This window comes from Bactrocera tryoni, chromosome 1 (assembly GCF_016617805.1).
Source record: "Bactrocera tryoni isolate S06 chromosome 1, CSIRO_BtryS06_freeze2, whole genome shotgun sequence".
NCBI classification, from domain to species: Eukaryota; Metazoa; Arthropoda; class Insecta; order Diptera; family Tephritidae; genus Bactrocera; species Bactrocera tryoni.
This window is the reverse complement of record NC_052499.1, coordinates 62,042,777-62,066,870: the sequence shown is the minus strand read 5'-3', so window position 1 is coordinate 62,066,870 and position 24,094 is coordinate 62,042,777. Positions and strand designations below refer to the sequence as shown.

The window sequence follows — 24,094 nt, the reverse complement described above, 5'->3', positions numbered from 1 at the left end:
ACATCAACGTTAACATGCATATTAATAGAAATTTACATATTCATCTATAGTTCATACCTATGTAGCATGTATATATGTATGTATGAATGTTTATGTGCGTCGTATGTTGATTAGTTGCTATTGTGGGCGCATAAAATTAGGTATTTTTTCATGTTTGCAGCACATTAAGCACAGCAGATTTAATACGAGCAAACACAAAGTACATACATATATACATACATAAATACATATAAACATATATATGTGGCTGGGTAACGTGTTCGAACAACTTGACTGCGCGGCAGCGACAGGACAGCACGTTTAACTATACACTTTAACCACGCCACGCAAACCGCTGAGCTTATGTAAGTGTTTGCAACAACATGCCTATTTAATATTTATTTATATTCGGTTGCGATTTTTTTTTCGCTTAGAACTTAAGTAATAATTTTTTCGCATAAAAATTACACGCGATAAGCTTTTAACTGCTCGTACTATTGCAATAAGTGAGTTCTGAGAAAGTCTAATGAAAGGTGGAAAAAGCAAAAAAACAGTGAATTAGAACAAATTGAGAGCTTGTAGTATGCGCATATTTTGTGGCAAATTTACGCCGTGTTTTACATTAACAAGTCATTGCACAGTTTACTTGCCAGAAATTAAGTCAACATAATTTCAGAAATAATTTGATGAGTGGTGGGCTACTCGGCCGAACGCCATATGCACATAATTCCAGGAAAAATTATTTTTTTATATGCTTTTAAAGCAATAAAGTGGGTTAGATGCGTTTTTATAAGCCGCTTGAAAGCAAGTAGCAGTGCCATTTTAGAGTTATGCTAAAGCGTGTGTATACATAATTTCATTTAAAACTGTTTAAATGCATGAGGCGAATTTAATTGCCGATAAAAGAAGCAAAATTGTTCATTTATGGGTGATGCAGCGCTACTAGATGCATGAATTATAGAAAAATATTGTGCACTTGGAACCAGTAATTAAAAAAAAAAAATAAAAATTAGAACAGCAACTTTGATTTTTGCGGCGAATTCAAATACTAGTTTTTTAAACTAAACTGCAGCTGTACTTTGTGCAGAAATACTTTGAATACAATATTTTCCTATTTCAATTTATGCGGCGAATTGAGTTTGCAATTGAGCAAGCAAAATTTGACATAAATGAGAAATAAACTCATTATTCGCGCCTAAAAGTAAAAAAAAAAACAAAAATAGCAACTTTGAAATTTTTAAATTTTAAAGCGAATTCAATTTTTTCAGTAAAAACTTATTATTCGAGCTAAAAGTAATAACACGCAATGAAATACCAAAATTAGCAACTTTTAAATTTTGCGGCGAATTCAAATTTTTGCATAAACAACGCACATATGCTTTAAAAGCACTTGAAAAACAATATTCCAACAAAATTTCGTAAAGCCGCAATTTATGTATTTTTTTGATTACATTACTTGTGTATATTCGCCCTAGCAAAATAATGCATTCAAATTGCCGCCAATTTATTGTTTACATCGGTTGAATACTAAATTGCTTCAAATGCCATAATTCGCACGCTGCTCAAAATATTAGTGCACTAAATAAAAACAAACAGGAAAATTTGCATGCAACTAAGCTGGGAAAATAATCAATGCGGCGAATTTATCTTTGAAAGTCAAGCCAATATTTGGTATGCATTTTAAATATAGCAATTGCGTGCGCACAGACGCGTCTGCATGTGGATGCGTGTATGTTTACATTTGTGGGCACGTGTGAAATAGTGGCCGACAAATGCAAAACTGCAAAGCCCCATAATTCAGGCTATCACTTTCATCTGAAGCGCTGTGCGATATGCAAACTATGTAAACTGCCCGAAAGACAACAAAAACAAGGCAGCAGTGGTAGCAACAAAAAGCGCACACATGACCGTTACATGCCATTAAAGCCTTGTAACTGTATACATATGTCTGTGCCTTGTGAGCCTAAACTCCCTAAGTTTGGCAGCTTTGGCGCTCAATGGCCTTTGTGTGCACTGCCTATACACGTGTATACATATGTACAGTTGTAGTTATGTATGCAAACATGGATAATGTGCCATTGCCACTTGCTTATTTTGGTTTTGCATACTTGCAACAAAAATGCGTGAACTTGAAATAACCGGCAGCTAGTGTGGCCTCTTGTGCTGGGTGGAAAAAATGCCGATTTTGTTGCCAGACACATATATGTACATATGTATGCACATATACTTGGTTGCCGCTTTTGTTGCTGACAACACTTTGGTAGAAACATACGTACACATAGGACTACAAGTGCACGCAACACCAAGGCCTAACGGAATTCCTAGATATATACTTAACGTTTATACATAAATATACATATATGTATTTGTATACAGTAACCAATGTCACTCTTTTCCTACTCGCTGGAAAGCAACCCCGCTTACAACCATGTATGTGCGACATTACACCAGCCGTACAACGGTACTATAAAGGCAGGATATACCATGCAATTGTTGCTGTTGTTGGCTGAGAATCGCGCTTGCCTCATTTCAGCCATTTTCGATTTTTTTCGCAATTTTTCCATGGGTTACTCTAGGCTAGTCTTTTGCGTTATCAGTTAAGACAACAAAAGCCATGTAAGTTTCAAATTGTTGGCTGGGGCTCTCCTTTCACGTTGCAACATACATAAATACATAAATTTGTGGCATTTTGCAAAATTTGTGTGTATATTGTTAAAAAATACTACTTGCAACATGTTGCGTAATTAATATTTAAGCTATCTCGATAATTAAATAAATAATAATTTTATAAAATAGGAACAAAATACAAGCGAAAATGTAAAACAAATGTTTAGCAACAATTTATTGCAACATTTTCAGGCAACATATGAAACCAAAGGCTTAAGTTATGAGAAAACTCCATGAGTTTACCTGATATATAGATGTATGAGATATAAAAACGCAGTTAAGTATATACACCTTTATATATGCACAGTTAATTTCACAAAACTGTACAAAATGCAATTTTTCAATTTATTTAGTGAAAGCGAAAACTATTGCAAATTCGAAAATGTCTTGTATGCTGATAATGGTAATTTATAGACACATATATTTCTAATTTTATGATGAAATGTTTTTATTGTTGCTAAAATGTAGCTGCAACCACGCAACAACTACTTCTGCCTTCAACACTAACCAAAAAATGTTATAAAATGCGAGTGAGCTCGCTGCACATTGCTTATATCTACAACACACACACACACATTTATGCACGCACATTTACGCATAGGTACAATGTTTGCCGCTACGGCTCAATAATTTTGCGTAGGCGTTTAGTGATGCAGAATGGTTATCTTCAAATGTTGCACATACTTACATATACATACATATGAGTGTTTGCTGGTGTCGAAGTTGCAATTTCTGCCTGGATTGCGCACACATGTGTTTTGTTATCTATGCCATTTGCTACATACAACGCCGATACATGTATATATGCACATACTCGTATAAGGTAAATGTATATTGGCATATTATGTGCGAGTAGTTGCGGCAACATGGTGCGTCCTCATTTACCCACGCTAGCTGATACAATTGTTTTGTTGCAAAAACGATTTGCAAATGCGCAACAGCTCGTAGTTAAAATAACGACAAATATAAAAACAAAAACAACAACAACAACAATAAAAAATAACAAAAACACCAACAATGAACGTGAAAATACCAACAAAAACCATGTTGCAACGCACTACAAAATTGTTGGCAACAAAAGTAACAACAATAACAGCAGCCTACACCACCATGGGATGTGCTGCTTCGCTGGATTGTAGATTGTGGCAACTAAAAGTCATAGCTTAGGCGTAGCACAGCCGGTCGCCGTTAACTGCTGCTTTTGGTGTGCTCTCATTTTTGTTGCTATTGCAATATTTGCTAAATTGCATGGTGAAGGTGTTGCACATTGCCGCCGCCGCCATTGTTTTTACATTCACATCTGCAGCCATACGTCTGTATTGGTGTGTGAAAGCTGGCGCATTTTCGGCTAGCCAAAAAGGGGCGCAGTTAGCTGCATGCAGTGTAGGTGAAGCATGAAGGGAACTTAGAGATAGTAGACACATATAGTTGTAGCTGCGTTTACACACGTTACTCTGTTGAGAAATAGGAATAATAGCAGAGTGATTGTGTCGGCTAAATGGAGCAAACGCAGGCGCAACACCAACTATGTATGTGTGTGTGTGTGTGTTAGTGTGCGCGCGTATGTGCAGCACATTGAAATGGTGCTTAGGCAGCCCATTGAGGTTTTCGGGGTCATTTATCGCGTCTGCTGGTCAGAGCGGGCAAGTTCACACACACCTATATATTTATATACATGCATATGTAAGGAAGTGCATTTGTTTGTTTATATAGAGATAAGCATTTTGCAATGTGGCTTGTGCAGCGCATATGTGTGCTAAAATTTGCATATGTGTCTGCCACATAACCAATGCCACAAACGATTTTACCACTGGCGCTTAAAGGTGGTAAGCTTTCTGTTCGAAAGCACACACACACACACGCATATATATCGATATATAATCACTTGTGTTTGTTGCTGTCGCTCGCTTTATATGCAAATGCAAATGCATATGCAACTTAGCAAATATGCTAGTCATTTTATTTATTTACTCACTGGTGTCTGGCCACATGCCACAGGCCTACATAGCGCCACCGATTCAGTGGCTTTCGCTGTTGCGAATGCGCCTATTATCTTTGTATGTAAAATGCAAACGTTATTTGCTTATGTAGTTGTAGAGGCACAAAAATGTGGCATGCCAAAGTATTGATTTCTTTAAAGCGCATGTTGCAACTTTAAAATTTACCAAAAAATTTAAAGCGTTCGTTCGCTTAATTTATGATGTAATGCTTGTATTTACAACTTTTACTAATTTTTGATTAATTTTTGGGGCAATTCCGTTTTTATTGCTGCTTTAACTGCGCGCTACATGCCATCAAAATTAAATGTGTCCTATGTTTCGGCGCTACATTGTTTGTTGTTGCATGCGGCTTGGCTATCAGCGCGTTTTATGCCGCCCGCCTTAGTGTGGGTGTTGCTACTTTAATTTTCTTCTTTAATTTCCTGAAATACCGGCACCGAAGCGCGCTGTTTCCATAACATTTTAGTTGCTCGCTGCTAAATTCAATTTTGTTAATTTCCATTTTTACTAAAATCTATTTTGTTTTTTCGTTAAATATTTTTATTTTTGTATTTATGTAATTTTGTCGATTTTCTTCGGCGCACACCCATATTTATTTGGTGTTAAGCAATTAATTTTTGTTGCGTGTCATTTGGTTATTTGGCCGCAAGTCGCTTCCGTCTGCTATTTGCCATTTGCACTGCGTCCTACATCAGTGGCTAGCTATATTAGAGTTCCGCCTCCCACTAGTGGCACATTTATTCATTTCTATTTTTTGCTCTAATTCACTCAGATGTTTATGGAAGATATATTTGACATACACAAATGTTGGTTGTGGAGCATCAAAAGATTAAGTAATAATTAAAATAGAAATGTTTTTCATAAATTTTTGTGGCATGTCTCCATGTTTTCTTCAACACTCACACTGCATGCCGCACCGCCGCCGCAGCTTAATTTGCCGCCATTCGTTTTGGTTGCAATTTGAAAGTGTGTTTGTGTCTTCGGATGACCCTCGAATACTTATGCGTGTCGAATGACGATTAGAGATAAGCTTTAGAAACGCTTGAAAAGTATTAGTTTGAATTGTGGCACAGAAGTTAAAGGTCAAAAAAATTTTACTTTTTCGCTGCGTAAGTGAAATAACTGTTTGTAGAGTCAGTAACTGCTATTTACAGCAATGAAAACGTATTAATTATTCAAAATTGTATGTGACTTACAAAAATCTTGTGGTTATAATGCTGAGGGGCAAATATTGATTGAGGAAAAAAAGGAAATTGAAAAAAAATTGTAAAGAGTTTCAGAACTAGGAATGGTTGTAGAGCATTTTATGAAGATGTGGATCTTCGCATACCAAACAAATCAAAATTTTAGATAATATTGATTAAATATTAAAGAAAATGTAAAAATAAATATTTCAAGTTAAAGAAAAATTTCGAGTCGAAGACAAAAATTATTTTAATATATTAAAAACAACAACAAATAAAAATGTTTGTAGTTTTTAAACATTTTTTCCAATATTTTTCGAAAATTCGCAAAATGTTTGAAAATTCCCGTATTTCAAACACCGTAAAAAGCACAATAAATAAGCGCAAAAGTTTGACTATTGCTTGTGCTTAAAAAATTTTAAAAACCCGACTAAGTGATAAATAAACAAATATTTAGAAATACCTAAAATCTAAAAAAATTTCGAAGTTGGAGTCAAATTTCGAATTGAAAAATAAATAAAAATTGATTTTAATATTTAAAAATCTACAACAAATAGAAATTGTGAAGTTTTTCAATATTTTTTTTATAACTTTTCAAAAACTCGCAAAATTTTTGAAAATTCCCGCAATTCAAATACCGTCGAAAGCACAATAAATAAGCGCAAAAGATTGATCATCGCTTTAGTGCTTATAAAATTTCGAAAACCCGACTAAGTGACAAATAAAAAAAAAATAGAGATACTTCAAATATATAACAGAGGAAAATTATAAAAAATTGTGGCACAAAGCATTAAGGTATTTTTAACTAAATATAATAAAAATAAACGCACGACACAGAAAACAAATTAAGACGCTACAAAATATGCTAAATCAACATATGACACAAAAAAATTGCTTTTGAAGAATTTATGAAATTTTTTTTGAAAGTGTTAAATTGTTTTGAAACGCGCAAATGACACTTCAAATTAAATTTTTTCAGCAGAAATTCCAAAAATATAATAATATTAGAAAACGGTTTTCAAACAAAAAAATAAATAAATACAAATACGCAACTATATGAGGGCGCAGTGACGTCAGCTAAGTGAAGATTTTATGAGTTTGGAAAAGAACTAAAAAAAGCACATAAAATAATTAAAAATTTGCAAGAGTTTGGAAAAAAGTTTAAATTCAGCTTAACGCTTTCATATTTTTAGTAAATGGTCTCTTTAACTATTCAGAGTTTACATTTCGGTTATGAGGTATAGTTGATACACTACTTAACCTTTTTATGCAACGGAAATTTGGCACATTTTGTTAAATCGACAATTTGGCAGTAAAGCATTAAATTAGTAACAAAAAAACAACAAAATGTACAGGTAACTGTAATTCTTGTAAACTTTTGCCAGCTCAAAGGGTCGCTCAAACTTGACTTTTGGCAAATCTGCCGCGTTTGTGGCACGCACAGTAAGTTGGCGCGAGCTTAGTACGTGTTCGCGTAAGAATTGTAAAAATCCACCAAAAAAGCAAAAAAAAAGAAGTAAAATTTACATTTGTACCCGAGCTGACTGCTAGTTTGCGTCGCCGTCACTGAGGTCGTCGAAAAATACCCGTCAAAGAAGTTACTCAAAAATACTAAAATAAATTGCGTGCTGATGGCTCATTTAATTTAATGAGCAGCGTGCAACTTGTCTAAATGATTTTTGTGTTATAACTTTGCGTTTTTTTATAATTTTTTTTTTGCTTAGTTGATGGTTCTTACTCATTTTTTTTTTGTTTTTGGGTTCTACGTTCTGCGTTTTTGTTGCTTATACTTGCAGCCAAAGAAAACACGAAAAAAGAAACAAATTACCAGGCTACACCTGAGCGTTTTATAACTTTTCGCTTTTGCCTAAATTTGTAAATTTATTTCATTCTTTTGTTTAGGCATTCTTCTATGCGGCGAGTTTGTCTATTGTGGCTTCAAATGCTTTAATGATGAGTTTAGAGCTTTTTTGCCCAGCGTTCACATCGGTTTACCGGTTTTTGGTGAGTTTTTGTATAGTTTACTTTTGTTTTTGTGTAGTTTGTTGTTTTTGTATAGTTTACCTTTTTGTATATGCCTTTTATGCCGCGCGTTGTAATTTCAAGTTCAATATGCGTCTAAATATGCGCGCATTTTTTTCCTCAAACAATTTACTTTGTTTCAACTCGTTTGTAGCTGTGCTGCTTTTGAGAGATGAAGCGTTTTGTTTTCTGCTTTTTTACTTAATTTTTTTTCATACAGATGCTTATCTGCATTCGGTAATGCGTTCAAATAAACATTTCCTTTGTTAAAATTAATTTTCCTAAATATTTATTAGCGTAAACGATGTACGATTAGAGAGCGTGTTGCGCCGAAATGGGTTCATTGGCTGAGCGTAAATTTTAAATTTTGGCAAGATATTAGTGAAGAAGAGAATTAATTTGAGAAGAAAAAACTTAACTTTGGTTGCAGCAAAGCTATAATAATCTTCGCAATTACAAAAAGGCTTCATACAATGACTTGATTTCGATCGTTACATTTGTATAGCAGCTATATGCTATAGTGATCCATTCTGTACGATTTCTTCGGAGATTGCACCATTGTCTTAGGCAAGAAAACATGCCAAATTTCATTAAGATATCTCATCATATGAAAAAGGTTTCCATACAAGCACTTGATTTCGATCGTTCAGTTTGTATGGCAGCTATATGCTATAGTACTTTACTATCAGCGATTGCGACAAATGAACAGCTGCTTTAGGAGAAAATGACGTGCGAAAATTTTTAAATCGATATCTTAAATACTTGAAGGCTGTTTCGCGTATTTACAGAGAGAAGGACTTGGCTAAAGAGACTCATCACATCATGCTGTTCATATATGCACATACATATATATTTTATAACATCTCCTTCGCTTACTTTTTTGTACTACAAAATTTACGGCAAACTTAATGTACCCCGTTTAAAATTGTGTATGAAAGGCAGATGCGGTAGGATTAATGAGAATTTGAAAACTTGTTGCAAGTATAAAATATTTTCTAATTGTGAGTTGCAAGTCGCTCAGATTTCGTTTGAAATGCCGAAAACTAAAAATAAATTAGCTGAAATATTATAACGGTATTTAACTACAAATAATAGCACACACTTGCAATATTCTCTGTAGCGTTTTGCAAATCAAGTTGCTACTCCCCGCCAGCACCAAATGCCGAATTTGTGACGCATTTAAGCTGCGGGCGCCCTACTTTATAATCACATAGCCATTGCACTCACTTAAACCCATATACATACATATATGTGCACTTGCTTGTGTTGCAACCGACGCACGCAAACCTGCGAGGAGCCACAGCTACTTTAGCCTTTGAAAAATGCATTGTATTTAAGCGTCATTATTTTCAAAATTTACAAGTCGCAGAGGCCAGGCCTGGAAAGCACACCGTGGAGCGCAAAAGTCTTACTTTTTTCACAAAAGACAACAACAAGCGCGCAAATGCCACATAGTATATGCGAGCGTATTTGCGTTGATAGGTGATGAAAGCGGGGTGGTGGCTGGATGGCCGGTCGAACGGCAGGACAAGTGGAGCGCGCACGCAATGTCGTCATTAAGCTGCGCTTATTTAAATACACATGGAAATTTTTGTGTGCCACAAGTTAAAGGGTGCAAGCTGTAAGTGCCTTCATATTTATAGTAGCACTTGCCACAATAAGATGTGGGGAAGCAAGATAAAAAACGCTAAAGGCTGGAATGCGGAAAAGCAAAATTTGCATTGTTTTAAAGGCAGTCGTTGCAAGTGTTGGAAGATTCGAGAGCTGCAGTGCAATTTTAAAGTCAACATGTGGTGGTGAGTGTGTGGCAGCTTTTATTAAATATTTTTCTTACATATTTTTGTTATTTAAAATATATATTTTTTTTTAAATATTTTTATAATATTTTTATATTAAATTTTTTATGTATTTAATTTTTTTTTTTATTCTAAAATACTTTTTTTATATTTTTTGTAACAAATAATTTTTAATTTTTTCATCTAAAAATAAATATATTTTTATATTTCATTTCATATTTTTATTATTTAAATTTTATCTTTATTTAAATAATTTTTATATATATTTTTAAACAATTTTTAAGATTTTTTATTTAAAATTTTTTCTTAGTTATGAATAATCTCCATTATTATCCGTTTAAATTTTTGGCGCATTTTAAATTGACCAATAAAATTCTCCTATCTGTCCACCGTGATTTAAATTACACGTAAAGGCAAATTTTGTGGTTAACCTAAAAATTAAAATAACAGTAAAATTTGTTAAAATTTTTTTGTTCCTTGCAACACATGCGCGCACACGCCACACCTTCTTAATTTTATGCAAATAAAAAACGCCATGAAAATAAATTTGTTTTGCCGGCATGAAAATGTATAACAATTTGTTGTTGTTGCTTTTTTGCAACGCTACGCAAAAATGCAATGCTGCGGTTTTAAGTATTTGATGGCCACAATAGGTTGCAACACACGTATATATGTGTGTATGCTTACTTTGTATGCGAAATAATCAAATTAAGTATAAAAATTACTTCCTGCCAACAACAACAAACAACAAATATACCACACAAACAACACAATGCACCTTGTGCAACATACACCTACTTGTGCATGTGTTTGTGCAATTTCATGAGCGGTCAGCGTGGCTTGCATGCTGGATAACTGACTTTTTTGCATTTGTATGTGTTGTTGTTTTTCCTTTTTTGTTTTCTGAATTTTCCACCAACACTGCCAATTTTATTGTTGTAATTGTATACCGCAGAATAGCGCAAAATTAACAACAACAATAAATATTATAGTAAAATGCAATTGAAAGGTGTATGTGTGAGTAAAAACGCAAAAATGCCGCAGCAACAACAAAATTGTTGTGAAAAAAGCGCGGAGCGTATGTAAATAATAAAACCGCAACAAATGTCGCTGTAACATTGAACAACATTGAATGCCGGCAAGGTATACGCACAACCACACACACACACGTACGAGTTTGACGACAAAAATGCAATAAAATTTTCCTGCCGCACGGTGTGAGCGCGTTATGCGCGCCTGTATAGGTGTATAGGTGAGTGGCGACGCTGATATGCGAGCGCTCGGTTACTTGCCAGCGCGCCGCAAAATGGCAAATGCGCGCAAAAATGGCAGCTCGCAGCTCCGTACAACAATAAAAAGTACAACTGCGGTATGGTCGCCGTTGCCGCCTTTGCCGCCGCCAGGATTGTCACTTTTAATTGTTGCCGTTGCAATTCGCACATACCCATTGCTTGTGACTGGCTGCAGCAGTTAATCGGCAAGCCGCACAATTTTCATGGGTGTAAAATCGAAAATTAAACCACAAACGTAAATTTATTTGTTTGCCGCGTGAAATGGAAATGATAACTATAAAAATGCCACATTGATCGGTTTGCACGAGTGTGTGTGTGTGTATGTGTGCTTTGTAAGTGGATGAAGTACAAACATATGCATAAATGTCACTTGCAGCACTGCGCACTGTTTGATGCTTGCTTGTGGCACATTAATACAATTTTGTCAAATCAGAGTTGTTGCGCTGTGTATATATGTATGTATGTATAAGGTACTCATAAAATATGCACATTTGAATATAAACCGTTAAATTACAGTTATAAAGTATTATTACTGGAAAATTGCGGATATTTTCTTCGATGATGCGGCAAATATGTGAGAATAGAGAAAGGCTGAGAACAACTGGTTTAAATTTTGAGCAGGAAATTACTTAAATTTTTTAAATTAATGCTCATTAATTATGGCTAATATTATTTATAATATTTTTTCTTCGAAAATATAAATTTTATTATATGATTTTAACGTATTATTTTTATGAAGAATGGTAAGTGAACTTGTAGGTTATGTAGCAGTTCCTACATAAATATGGCAAAAAACTGATTTTTTCAAAATTATCTTTTTTATAACCTGAAGAGTATATATTAAATTTGTCAGGTAGTTTTAATACAGAAACAAACGTCGGAGAGCCTATAAAACATATGTATATATATATATATGTATATCTGCTCGTCTGTATAGACGCGAACTAGTCTCTCTGATTTTGAGATATCGGTCTCTAATTTTACGTACGTGCTTTTCTCCCCAATAAGCTGCTAATTTGTCGAAATCATCGTTATCGTGCCACTATAAACTACAGCTGCCATACAAACCGAACGCTTAAAACCAAGTCCTTGTAAGGAGAAGTTTTTTATTTGGGCAGATATTTTCACAAAAGTTGACATAGATTCATTTCATAGCAAACACTACAATCTCCGAAGAAATTTTTCAATTCGGCCAACTATAGCATATAGCTGCCATACAAACTGAAAGCTCAAAATCATGTTCTTGTATGGAAACTTTTTTATTATAGCTTCGTTATAACCGAAATCAATGTTTTTTGGAATTTAATAACAACAATAACAACTTTCCTTCCTCACTTTTTTATGCGGACTAGTGAAGTTATGGAAAAAAACACAAAACCACAAATTAGCTAGCCGCCAAATGCTACCTGACGTTTTGTGAAAAACAAATATGATCACTTGATTTTGATTTTCGCACATTTAAATTAAAACACATTTTTTATGTAAAGAAGTTGCTGCGAATTTGTGATTTAAGCACTCTATTTCACACATTTTTTCCACGGCATAATTTTTTATTGCAACTTCGGCACTTCGACAAAAAGAAATAAAATAAATATCTGAACCGCTTCAGAACCAAATCAGCGGTTGCTAATGAATACATCGTTGGTGGGGGCGCAGCATTGCCCACAACAACTAACGCTAACGAGTACCGATTTAAACCATATCAAATCGCATATTCTGTTACCACAGAAAATTAACAAGCTCATTGTTACACCACATTAAAATGCCAGAAAAGAAGAGCAGCATTTCTTTTTTCTACTTTTCAAATAATTTTGGTTTTATTTATTACTTTTTTTTGTGAGCGAAACGCGCTAATTTCTTAGGCTAACAACTCCACACTACACTACAATAAAGGACTTTAGCAGCTAGGCGCTAATAAGACAACAAAAAAATTAAATAAATAAATGAATTTAAGAAAAATACACACGAATTTGAGAAAATGAACTAAAAAGCTGGAAAACGTAGAAAATTTGAATACGAAAAGGCTGTGAAGGCAGCAAGCAGCAAGTGCTTTTGAATTTATGCGCCACAGTTAGTTTTTTTCCTAACTGCATATTCAAATTAGTTTGACGCTTATATGCTGGATTTCGTACGAAAATTTATTAGTTCACATTTCAGAAAGTTATTGGAAAATTTTGCGATCACGTTTTGCTGCAACGCGGACAGACATAAAGGCAAACAAAGGAATTATTTTGCATACGGCCAACAGCTGTGCGGCATGAAGCTGTGAGGGGCACATATGTAAATACACCGCCGCCATTTTGCACATCACTGCTAATTTATTAACAGTTTTAAATGTTAATATGCGCCAAGTTCGGCTTTGTTGTACATCACATTTAATCGCATAATTAGATGAGCCGAGGTTGCATGGTTTTTGGTTGAGTCAAAAAAATCAAAAAAATAAGCAGTTAATGCCAAAAAATTTGAGATTTAAGCAAATAAAAAGTTGGCTAAGGAACTTAATGCGCACATATTTTCAGTTATAACAGTGTTTATATATTGATTTTCTTACATTGTTTAAATATAATGAATATATTTCTTTGGCTTATTTTTGTGTAAAAACGCATTTGAAGAAGTTGAAAATTATTAAAAATTGTTTAATATTTTTTTTTATAAAATTTCGCGTCAACAACGTTGTTTAGTAACTGATTTTTAGTAATTTTTTATTAAAACAACATTTTTAAAAACATTAAAATTAAAGAAAATCAAGATTTCACGCTCAATATGCTGCCAAAAATCTAAGCATATTTCTAAATATTTTTGTTTAGCAAAAATTTGAATTAGCAACGAAAATAATCAGTCAACATGAAATCTTCGCCTCAGCTGTGACTAACGGCGCTTTTTTGCTTATTTCTTAATTTAACTTTTTTTAATAACACTGCATTCGTCAACCATTTGAGCTTTATTGGGCAGCCATATACGACATATGCGCGTATATAATAGAAATATATATAATAGATAGTGCAGACAGCGGTGTGAGCTTTCTTCAACACCTCTACATGGCAACTGTCAATACGCGCTTTATCAACTGTCAAGCGGCGAGCAGCGAAAGCAAGTGGAATTAGCAAGCTAAGGCAGGTGATAAGCTGGCCAGGTCAGGCAAACAGCGTGATCAGGAGCCACTACACATATGTATGTATATGTATATTTGTATGTACGCGCGAAGGTGTGCAAATGCAAGCCAATGATAAATATTAAACATTAACATAAACATAAAGCAACATTTTACGCGCCCAAAAAGTGCCTCTGACATTTGCTGATCAGCTAGTGCGCATTTTTTTATCACTTTTGCCACTATCTTTGATTTTGCCTAAATAAAATTAAAAAATTCACAGCTAGACACACGCATGTACACATATAGGTGAAAATAAAGTGTTTGCCAAAATATGAAGCCATTTAAATCCACTCACTCAATCACTTAACAGCGCTGTGCAAATATTAGCAGAGCATTCAATTTTTTTTTCATTGAGCATTTTTTTAACAATCGAAAATTCGGTTAACGTGATGCAAATGATGACGTTAATATTTTTTGTAACACATGAATTTGCGCTAAATAAGATATTTTAGCATAGTTTGGGGAAAAGTGCAAATCACTGTTTATATGGCTATGGACGGACGGACGCTTGTACTGGTTAAAATTTTTAGTACAAAAATTTTTGGAAACTAGTGCATTAAATTTGTAAAATTTTTGAGAAAAAAATATGTGAAAAGTATTTTGGAAAATTTATGGAAGCTTTGTATTGCGTAATTTGTTGCTGTAAAATTTTGTAGAAGATTTAAAAACACATTTTGAACAATTTTGTGTAAAAAAATTTGAAACACATTTTCAAATTTAAAAAGGATTAAAACACATTTTCAAAATGTTTGTTTAAAATTTAATATACATTTTCAAAATTGTTTTGAAAAAAATTTAAAACACATTTTCAAAATTTTTGTAGAAATTTTAAAATTTTGTTTTAATAAAACTTAAAGCACATTTTCAAAATTTTTCTGTATTAAATTTTCATATTTAAATACATTTTTTATCCTCTCAGGAATAATTAGTTAAAAATCTTTAAAACATATTCTCAAAAATTCTCAGTATTAAATTTTCATATTATAAAGCATTTTTTGTCTTCTCGTGAATACTTAGTAAAAAATGTTCAACACACATTTACAAAATTTTGGTAGAAAAAAATTTAAAACACTTTTTCAAAGATTTTGTGTAAAAAAAAATCTCAAACACATTAAAAAAAAAATATTTAAAAAAATTGTAATCATATTTTCAAAAATTTTCATATTTCAACTCACTTTTTGTCTACTCGAGAATAATTACTTCAAACGCCGCCATTTTGCACATTTCTCAAAAACTCACTTTAAAAATCGCCTAATTTTAATAATGAAAATTCAACAATTTTAACACTTTTTAGCTACGAGCACAACGTAAAATTATTCTGTACGCATTTACAATGCAATTTTAGTGTTTTGTTTTATTGCATGTTTTCTAGATTTTTGAAAATGATATTTCAACAAATTTAGTACCTACAGCATCGTGAAAAAATTATTTTTCAACCAAATTCAATACCTTCAGAATTGTAAAAAAGTATGTTTTTGCTCCAACTCAACCAAAAGATGTACACAACTTAACGAATAACGGTAAATTCATTAAATTCTTAACTTCACATAAAATTACCGTCGCTAGGTGGCAACGACAACTCACAAAAAAGCAACTGCAGCGCGACTTCAAACACTAATTCCTGACACGTATGTCTAACTTCTAGCCTTATCATAATTAAATTAACTATAATTAACACTATTTTTACTTACCCTAGGTTGAGCCATTAATGCTCTGGGAGCGATGTCCAGCCCGACCTGTGCCACTTTTGCAAGCAGCACGCGCTATGCAACGTTTGCCGAGTTGTTTCTCTTTGGATGCAGTTGCTGTTGCGGGCTTTTCTTGTCGGTGGCCGACTCGCAAGTCCACTAATTGGCGCTGCTAACTGTAGTTTATGAAAATTGTATTTTGTTATTTTGACTTGTTTCAAGTTTTATTGCAAAACTGCGGCACACAACACTCTCGACTCAATTTGCAAGCGCTTCATGCAAATTTTTTTGGTTCACACTGCTGTTTCTTCTTTTCTTTCTAATTCTGAGATTACTTTGCAATTTTACTGCAACACAGGCACATTTGTTTGCAATTTATTGGTTTTGTGGGTGATTTGGAGATAACTCGAACGACACACGCGACGGTAAAACGCGACGGAACGTACATATATTAGATTTTTGTTGCAAGTAAAATATTTATTTAGGTTTTAATTTATTTATTTTAAATATGCTTGGCGCACTTTTTATATATTTTTTATACTTGTATTGCAGTTGATTGTTGTGTATAACTGTTTTTTTTTTGTTATTTTGGATTTTTTGTTTTTGTTATTTTTCTAACTTTGACGTTTGAGGAGTTTGTGCTTATCCTCGAATGTTGTTGTTGTTTATAATTAATTAAATTTGCTTTAAAATCGTATACAATGCTTGTATATTGTTTTGTTTTTGCAATAAATATTCCTTTACATTTAGTTGTATTAATTAATATTTACTTATGTTGGTTTAGCGCTTAGTGCTCGTATATAATTTTGCGTTTTAGTATACTTGATTGCTTCGGATTGGTTTTTGTTGTTGTTGGTTGGTTTCTTGCTTCTTGCTCTCCTGCTCAGCGGCTTGACATTTGACTTCGACGCAAATCTTTTGCGTACCTTTTTGCCTGCTTATTGTTGTTGTTGTGGTTCAGCTTGTATTATTTGCATATATTGTTGCAGCTGTCATAAATACATTTTAGTGTTAGCTGCTTGTTTTAGCTGTTGTTGTTGTTTGTTGCTTTCTTTGCTGGCTTGTCAATACCGCCTAAGATGTTTTGTTTCTTTTTTTTTTGTGTAACACTCGTTGTTTTTGTTGCAGTTGCTCGTATACAAAGTTTCCGTGGAAAAGTTAAGTTGCTTTTGTGTTGTAGGTAAAATTTTTAACGCCTTCCTTTGTTGTTGTTGTTTGCTTGCTTGCTTTTAGAAAATTCCTCTAGTACATCAGTGGCGTTTTTGCCACGTCCTGTCTTAGTAGTAGTTGTTGTTAGCGTGTATATGCTCACAAATATCACAGCTTCATCGACATCGTACGCTCGCTCACCTTGCAAGTCAATAACTTTGTAGGAATTCACTTGCTTCCTCTAACAATTCTAAACTGCTACTTCTTAACTTGCTCTTATTTATTTTTTGTAAAATAATTGGTTGTGTTTAGTTGTTGGTTTTTTTTTTTTTTTGCTACAAAAAAATGCATAAGCAAATTATATTTTTTGTAAAATTTGACTTTCACGCGAAGCGCTGCACTGCGAATTGTCAGTTTTGCTGTTTTTCACGAATTTTTCACGATTTCTCACCGACGACTGCGACGTTTATCACACTTTAATTACCGACGCGTTTCACTAACTGACATGGCGGCTAGCACTGCTAAAGGCGCTTACAAAAACTTATGTTTTGATCACACAACAAAAAAATATTTTGTTCAAAGCGGCGATTGGATGAATTCGCAAATGAATGTAAGCAAATAAATAACTGTTTATGGCAAATTAAAAGTTTCACGCGCAAATCAAATGCAAGCACATTTCAGACAGTTCTATATAGGCTAAAATTGTTTTCTTCTTTGTTTTTGTATAACACGCTGATGCTTATTGTATTTGTAATGTACTTTCGCGCATAACTTTAGTTTTCTTATTTCTACGCGAAATCCTTACAATTTCTTTTTTATTTTGTTTAGGCTTTAATTTGCGTTTTGTATTCCATTCGCGCATAGAGTGGCAGCAGCAACTGGCAAATGACTTGTTTTCTGCGGCTTAGTTGTCTGCACTCGACTGGCTTGGCTTGCCTGTTTAACTCGGCGCGACCTGCTGCTGCACTCACGAAAATCGACTGAAGAAAACACACACTAACTGCAGCACAAGGCGCACTTCTTAGAACGCGCACCTACACGCCGCCGACTAAGTGACTGCGGCTGCCGTCTGCCTGCCGTTGCACTGTGTGTGCCGTCCGGCCGTGCGTCTTATGAGCGCCCGCTGCGTCGAAATCCTGTCAACTTGCAAAAGTCCTGCTAATGCATGCCAAACGCTCCACTAGCGACGGCAATGCAGCAGCGTTCAATTTGCGGCGTTCGATGCACTTTTAGGCGCGCGCAACTGCCACACACTTGTAAATTATTTAATTTGGAGCGATGTAGCAGAAATATGCAAAATATTTTGCAAAAATTGTTTTTGTTTTTTTTTTCAAATAAATATATACCGTTTTGTTTGTAAAGTTGAACGAAATGTACGAATTTATGCCGCGTGTTTTTTGCAATTTTCAAAAATATTTATTTATTTACCGTTAAATCGCGTTACACGTTACCGTTGTAGACTGTGCAATTGTAAAGTAGAATTTTCGTATTGTTATTGTTGCGATTTTTTGTTTGGGCACACAAAATGAATTGGAAATTTACGCTTATTATATTTCGCTTTCTACACAGCACACGTTGTACGCGTTTCGAAGGCAAACACACACTGGGCTTGTCAATCACAACGGCAACTACACTTGGCGGGGGTAAATAATAGCCGCTGCCGACGACACTCCGATAGGCAGATAAACACACACACACACACAAGCACAAACACCAAGCACCGAGCACAGAGCGCGCTCGCACTCAGCGCTATGAAGTATATCAAGCTAGCGGCAGCGGTGCAGCAACAACTACAACACTAGCTTGCGAAATGTGTGTACGAGTCAAGCGCACCACACAGCACAACGGCACTACAGCACAAGAACAACAAAAACAACAACATGCAGTCAACCAGCCAAGCGTACGCAGCAGATGGATGGATGGCTAGATGGATGACTCGACAGTGTAGGAAAGAAAGAACGGCCGTAGCGCTGTTAACGGATAGCGCGTTTCAAGTGCAAGCAGGCGCATTGCGAGTAGAGCAACAATTGTGCCATTAAAATAGTGCGAAAGAGCGCGCACTAGGCGCAGAGCGCACGTGTACGAATGCAATGGCATGCTTGGCGGTGGTAGTTGTTTAAGAAGCTACGAAGAAGAAGAAGAAAAAGAGTAGCAAGTATGTAGCGGCCGCTTAGGAAGGTAAACAGTCGTCGTATCAGTGGAAATAGCAGCGGTGGAGAGGCATTCAATGATTGAAAATGAAGTGCGCTCTCTCATGTACGACTGCGAAGAGAATGTTTGGTTGCGAGTACTCGGTAAGCAAAATGCGGCGAAGAGCATGGGGTAATCAAGCAAAGCGCACATATCTACACACTAAGGAAAGGGCAAACTGAAGAGCGTAAATAAGAATCTACTGTGAATTCGCCGTGTTTGAAAGCAACCAGCGAATTCATTTAACTATCAATAATACTCATAAACTGCATTCGTGTTGAAAGAGCGCAAGCCACACGGTTTTATATGATTTCATGGGAGCGCGTTGAGTGTTCGCTGCCGCGGCGAAGCGCTCATAAAAGTAGGAATGACTGATTTGTTAGTACGCCTCTTGTGACATGCCCACAAGTGAAAAGGTAAGGCAAAAGCAAAATATACGATATTGGCGCTCACTTGTCACACACCAACCACACTTAATTGTTGTTGCCCGTCGTATGAATGCGCATCCCCACAATATTTCGCTATGTTGTGGAACGTTCTGCGCGCTCCAGTGCAAATTGTTTGTGGAAGCTCTTATTTTCGGGCATACTTTACTCGATCTTCGCTCAAAAACTTGAGTTGTAATCTTGCTGCCTCTTCTCAATACATATCTACAAATGTACACATCTTGAACTTGCTACATTCCTGCTCCATCATCTGTTGTTGTTTCTTGACTGCAGTACGCCACTGGTGCCGCCTTCACCTTTCATGCGCCCATCATTCTGCGAAGAGCGCTCGTCAGCACAGCGCCCCAAAAGCGAGCGGGAGTGATAACAATAACAGCGCACAGGTTGGGCTGCCCGCTGTCTGTAGCGCCGTTTTGAGTAGAAATTCAAGTTAGCTCAAACGCCGCCTTGTTGTTGCTGCTTTTGTCCGTCAACCCCGCACAACAACGCATTGACATCGTCGCATTTCGCGCAAACATTTGAAATTTATTTGGCTTTAGCTGAAATGAGATGGCTTATATCATGTTGATGAAATACCGTTTTGTATACATAAGTGTGTGTGCATGTTTGCATGTGCCTCCACTACCTCCTCACATGCTTGGTGCGGCGCGCACGCATTGCTCTATCGCTCTTTGCCAACTTTGACTCTTACTTGCTGTGCGTCACTCTTCTTTGGCCTACCTGCTTCAACCCACACACCCCCAAACTGCCCCCTGCGCGTAAACATTTCACACGCCGTGCGCGCCCCCCTTTGAAAATCAGCAAAAACCAATCCCATTTGTTATATTCGCTTGAGTGAGTGGCAGTTTGCATCAGTTCGGTTTTCAGTCTTTTGGCCAACATCGTTGTCGACTCGTATGCTGTTCTTGTTGCTGTTGTGCTTTTGTTTGCGTTGTTCTTGTTGCAATGTTGGCTGCTGTTCTGTGAGCTGTGCGCTGAATGGTCGGTGGGTGGGTTTAACCAAGCTCGCTGTACTCACAACTGTTGTTGCAGACTACTCTTGTTATTGTTGTTGTTGTTGCTGCAGTTGCTGTGTTGTTAGTCGAGCGTTTCGCGTAGCATTTTCTGTTTTGTTGTTGCTCTACTATTCACTACACACACGGCTACGTGCTGGTTGTATTCAGGTGTAAGCACTACACTCATCATTTTCATCAACACCATTACTAGCTATGTTGTCAGCAACAACAATAAAATAACCAATACTCACTCGCTCACCGCAAGCCAGGCAGCAGCCGTGTAGTGCGGTTTGCGTTATTGCTCTCGCTAAATTCCGCTTCTTACGTGCATTTGCGCCTCTCCGCCGCTCAGTGGCGAACTTAAGGCCACTCACTATGGCCATTAATGAAGCGGCGAAAATGTGATGGATTATTTTGAAAAAAAAAAAAATAATAAATGCACATAAATAATAAATAGAGTAGCGCATTTTTCAAAATTTCATTACTCACTTAAAGGACTTTTAAAGCGAGTTAATTGAGTCATTGCCTGGAAATTAGCGAAATAATTGAAAGTTTTGAAGTTATGTGACTTCTGTCTGAGTACTTTTCAGATATATTTTGGTTCGTGTAAACAAATTAAATAAATAAAACTTGATTTTATTTTGAAATCTCCCTTTCAAATCTCTAAGCCTACATTCTTAAATATTTAAAACCCCCAAATAATTTTGGTTGAACAACTAAAAATTGAGAGGATAAAAATTAGAAAAATGACTTTAATATTACAGTTTATTCAACAGAAAATTTGTATTGGCAATCCAGGATATTTAATCCAACAATATTTCGTAATTTTGTATTCGAAATGCATGCTGTTTGGGATTTTCTTCGAAAAAAATAGTTAAGATTTTTTTTTGTTTTGGTAAGAAATAATCAGGTAAGTGATAAAAGTTGGTTATTACTGAGAGAATCAGTATTCATTTAGTCGTTCTGACTTTAGCTGCCATTTTTGTTATGAATTTTTGAAAAGTTAGTATCTCGATTACAGTTAAAGTAAAATACTAAAACGAACAACCATCATTGCTTCCAGCCAACTTCCAGCGCTTGAAATAATTCAAATAGGCCTTTCCGAAATGAAAGGGAAAACAATTTCAAATTATTAAAGAGTTTTGATGGCCAAAAAAACAAAATCTATTCCTCTACAAATATCGAGAAAATCTAAAGGGTATACATACATATATTCAAAGCAGGCAAGAAACTGATTTAAATGGGTTAATCAACTGCAAGATTTTTCAATTCTACGCAACTGTTCTGGCAGGAGATTCCGGCCAAAGCTGCTCAAAAAATATTATCCAAACACAAAAATAGTCCCCTAAAACAATGATTTTGTAACAGAATTGAAATTTCTGAAAAAACTTATATTTTGTACTTTTTTTCGATTTTTTCTAGAATATGAGCAAATATGATGAACTTTAGAGAAAATCAGGCATCCTTATAAAAACTCCGGGTGCAGCCTTTCTCCAACTAAATATAGTATGAAAAGCGACTCTATTAATGTAGGATGCACATAACAACAACAACATAGCAAAATTTTCGCCTGTGATTCCTTGCAGTGCACTTGTTGTTGCATATGCCTGATTGTTGTTGTTATATGTTGCAACTCTACATATCAGTCAGTCAAAAAGCGCTCAAAAAAGAGGGTCGCTCGCTTGCATTCGCTCGCAAACTCCTACAAGAAGGGGCTACTACAACCCGATCACTGGTCCGCACTAATTTTCCCTGCGATGTTGAGGGATTTGTGCTGTTGCTGCTGCTGCTGCCGATTTGTGAGCTCCTCTCATTTTTCTTTCTGCAAATCAGACGCCTAGCTTTTCTTACGCCACACTATGAATTGCTGGGGCTGTCGCTTTGGCTGACTGAGGGCTGTTGCCGTTGCTGTCTGTCTTCGTCGTTGTCGTTAGCGTTGCTCTTGCAGTTGTCGGCTGACGACTGGCTTTGTACAAGCATGTGTTCATGTGTGTGCGTGTGTGTGTATGCTAGTATGTGCTTGTGTGCGCGTATTAGTCTTCCGACAAAACAGCCGCTGTTTGTTTGTTGTTGTTCGTTGCTTTTATGTACTTTAGTTGGACGTTGTTGTTTTTGTTGTGTGCTTGTGTAGACAAGAAAAGGTAACGCCTTCGAAAGTTATATTTTTTGTAAGAGTCAACTGTTTCTTTGCGCTGCCGTGAAGACGCGTGGCGCGGGGATTGCAAAGACGTCAAACCCCACCCACTATAGCTACGCGCTTATATAATACTTATCGCTCGCTAATTTTAAGCAATTGAACTGTTTTAAAAATTCACACTAAATTTGTATGGAGTGTTTTCCATTTCGAAAAAATATATTTTTTTATTTCAAATTTCTATCTTAGCCCAAAAACCAGCTGTTCGGCACTTTCGCAAAAATGCTGAGCGTTTTTTATAGCGCTGTCAACATTGCATGCCACGACGGCGACGGCGGCAGTGTGTGACACATTTAACTTTTGGGCCAACAGCAAATTTTACTAACAAATTTGTTGCTAATAAATCATTTTCTGTTAGCACGTTGGAAAATTTCACACTCCTTTGTGTTGCGTACGCTCTTCGTCCTGCCCGCCAGCCAGCCAAACTTACTGCCTCATCGCCTTTTTCATATAAATGCACTCACTACCGTTAGTGACTGAGTAAATATGCATTGTAGCACCCCCAAACTTTCACAGTTACTCCATTTAGTCTTATATGGCAGCAAATTCGGCTTCCCGAAATTCGGCGCCTTCCTTGACACGCGCCCCTTTGAGCGCTCACTTTTAGTTGCTGAGCACGCGCGCAACAAGGAGAGTCACTAGGTGTATATGTATGTATGTATGTATGTACATGCAGGTCCTACAGACAGAGTCCTTTTTCACTTTTGTTATTCACCGTCGCTCGGTCAAACAGTGTTACTATTTATTCATATTGCCATTGTTGTTGTACACTACCGTCTACATCGTCGAGTCCTAGTGGCAGTTTAAAAAGCGGTTAACACATATTCCCAGGCAATTTTTCATCGAGCTTTTTCTGTGTCCGCTCTTTCTCGCTCTCTCTGCCGACTTCGCGTGGCGGTGGCGGTGATATTTAGGTAACTTTGCCACAACAACAACAACAATAAAATACAACAACCACTACAAAATACAACAACAACAACAACAACAAAAACGTACAACAACAACAACAATAATACCAACAACAGCGGTATCAGCATCAGCGCCAGCAGCACATCTGTGGCCTTCGTTTTGTATTGTCGGTTGGCTGGTTGGTTGGTTAGTTGGTCGCAGCTAGCATTGCCGTCGCTTTATTGTTGGGCCGCTAACTGTTGGCCCGGCTGGCTGTCTCGCTGGTTCGTTGTTCCTCAATTTTTCGTTTAGGAAAATGAAAAATTACTTCGCTGATTTGGCGGCGGTGGCGGTAGCCGTTGTTATTCTTGCTTCACATTCATTTTGTTGTCGCTACTGTATAGCTGGCTGCTGGTGCTGCTGCTGCCGCCGCCGACGATGATGCTGCAA

The 24,094-nt window shown here is 36.0% G+C and overlaps 1 protein-coding gene across 2 annotated transcripts in view; it reads right to left on the bottom strand.

Annotated features, from left to right (window-relative positions):
- The window catches only part of LOC120766782 (homeobox protein homothorax), a 320,231-nt gene extending 301,571 nt beyond the window's left edge, over positions 1 to 18,660 (bottom strand). Inside the window, exon 1 of one of the 2 annotated variants that reach the window (XM_040092474.1) lies at positions 15,786 to 18,660. In XM_040092474.1, coding sequence (XP_039948408.1) covers positions 15,786 to 15,800 — 15 coding nt within the window. In that variant the 5' untranslated portion in view covers positions 15,801 to 18,660. The remainder of the gene's footprint in view (positions 1 to 15,785) is intronic. The other variant, XM_040092476.1, reaches the window with a different exon arrangement.
- Between the last annotated feature and the right edge of the window lie 5,434 nt (positions 18,661 to 24,094).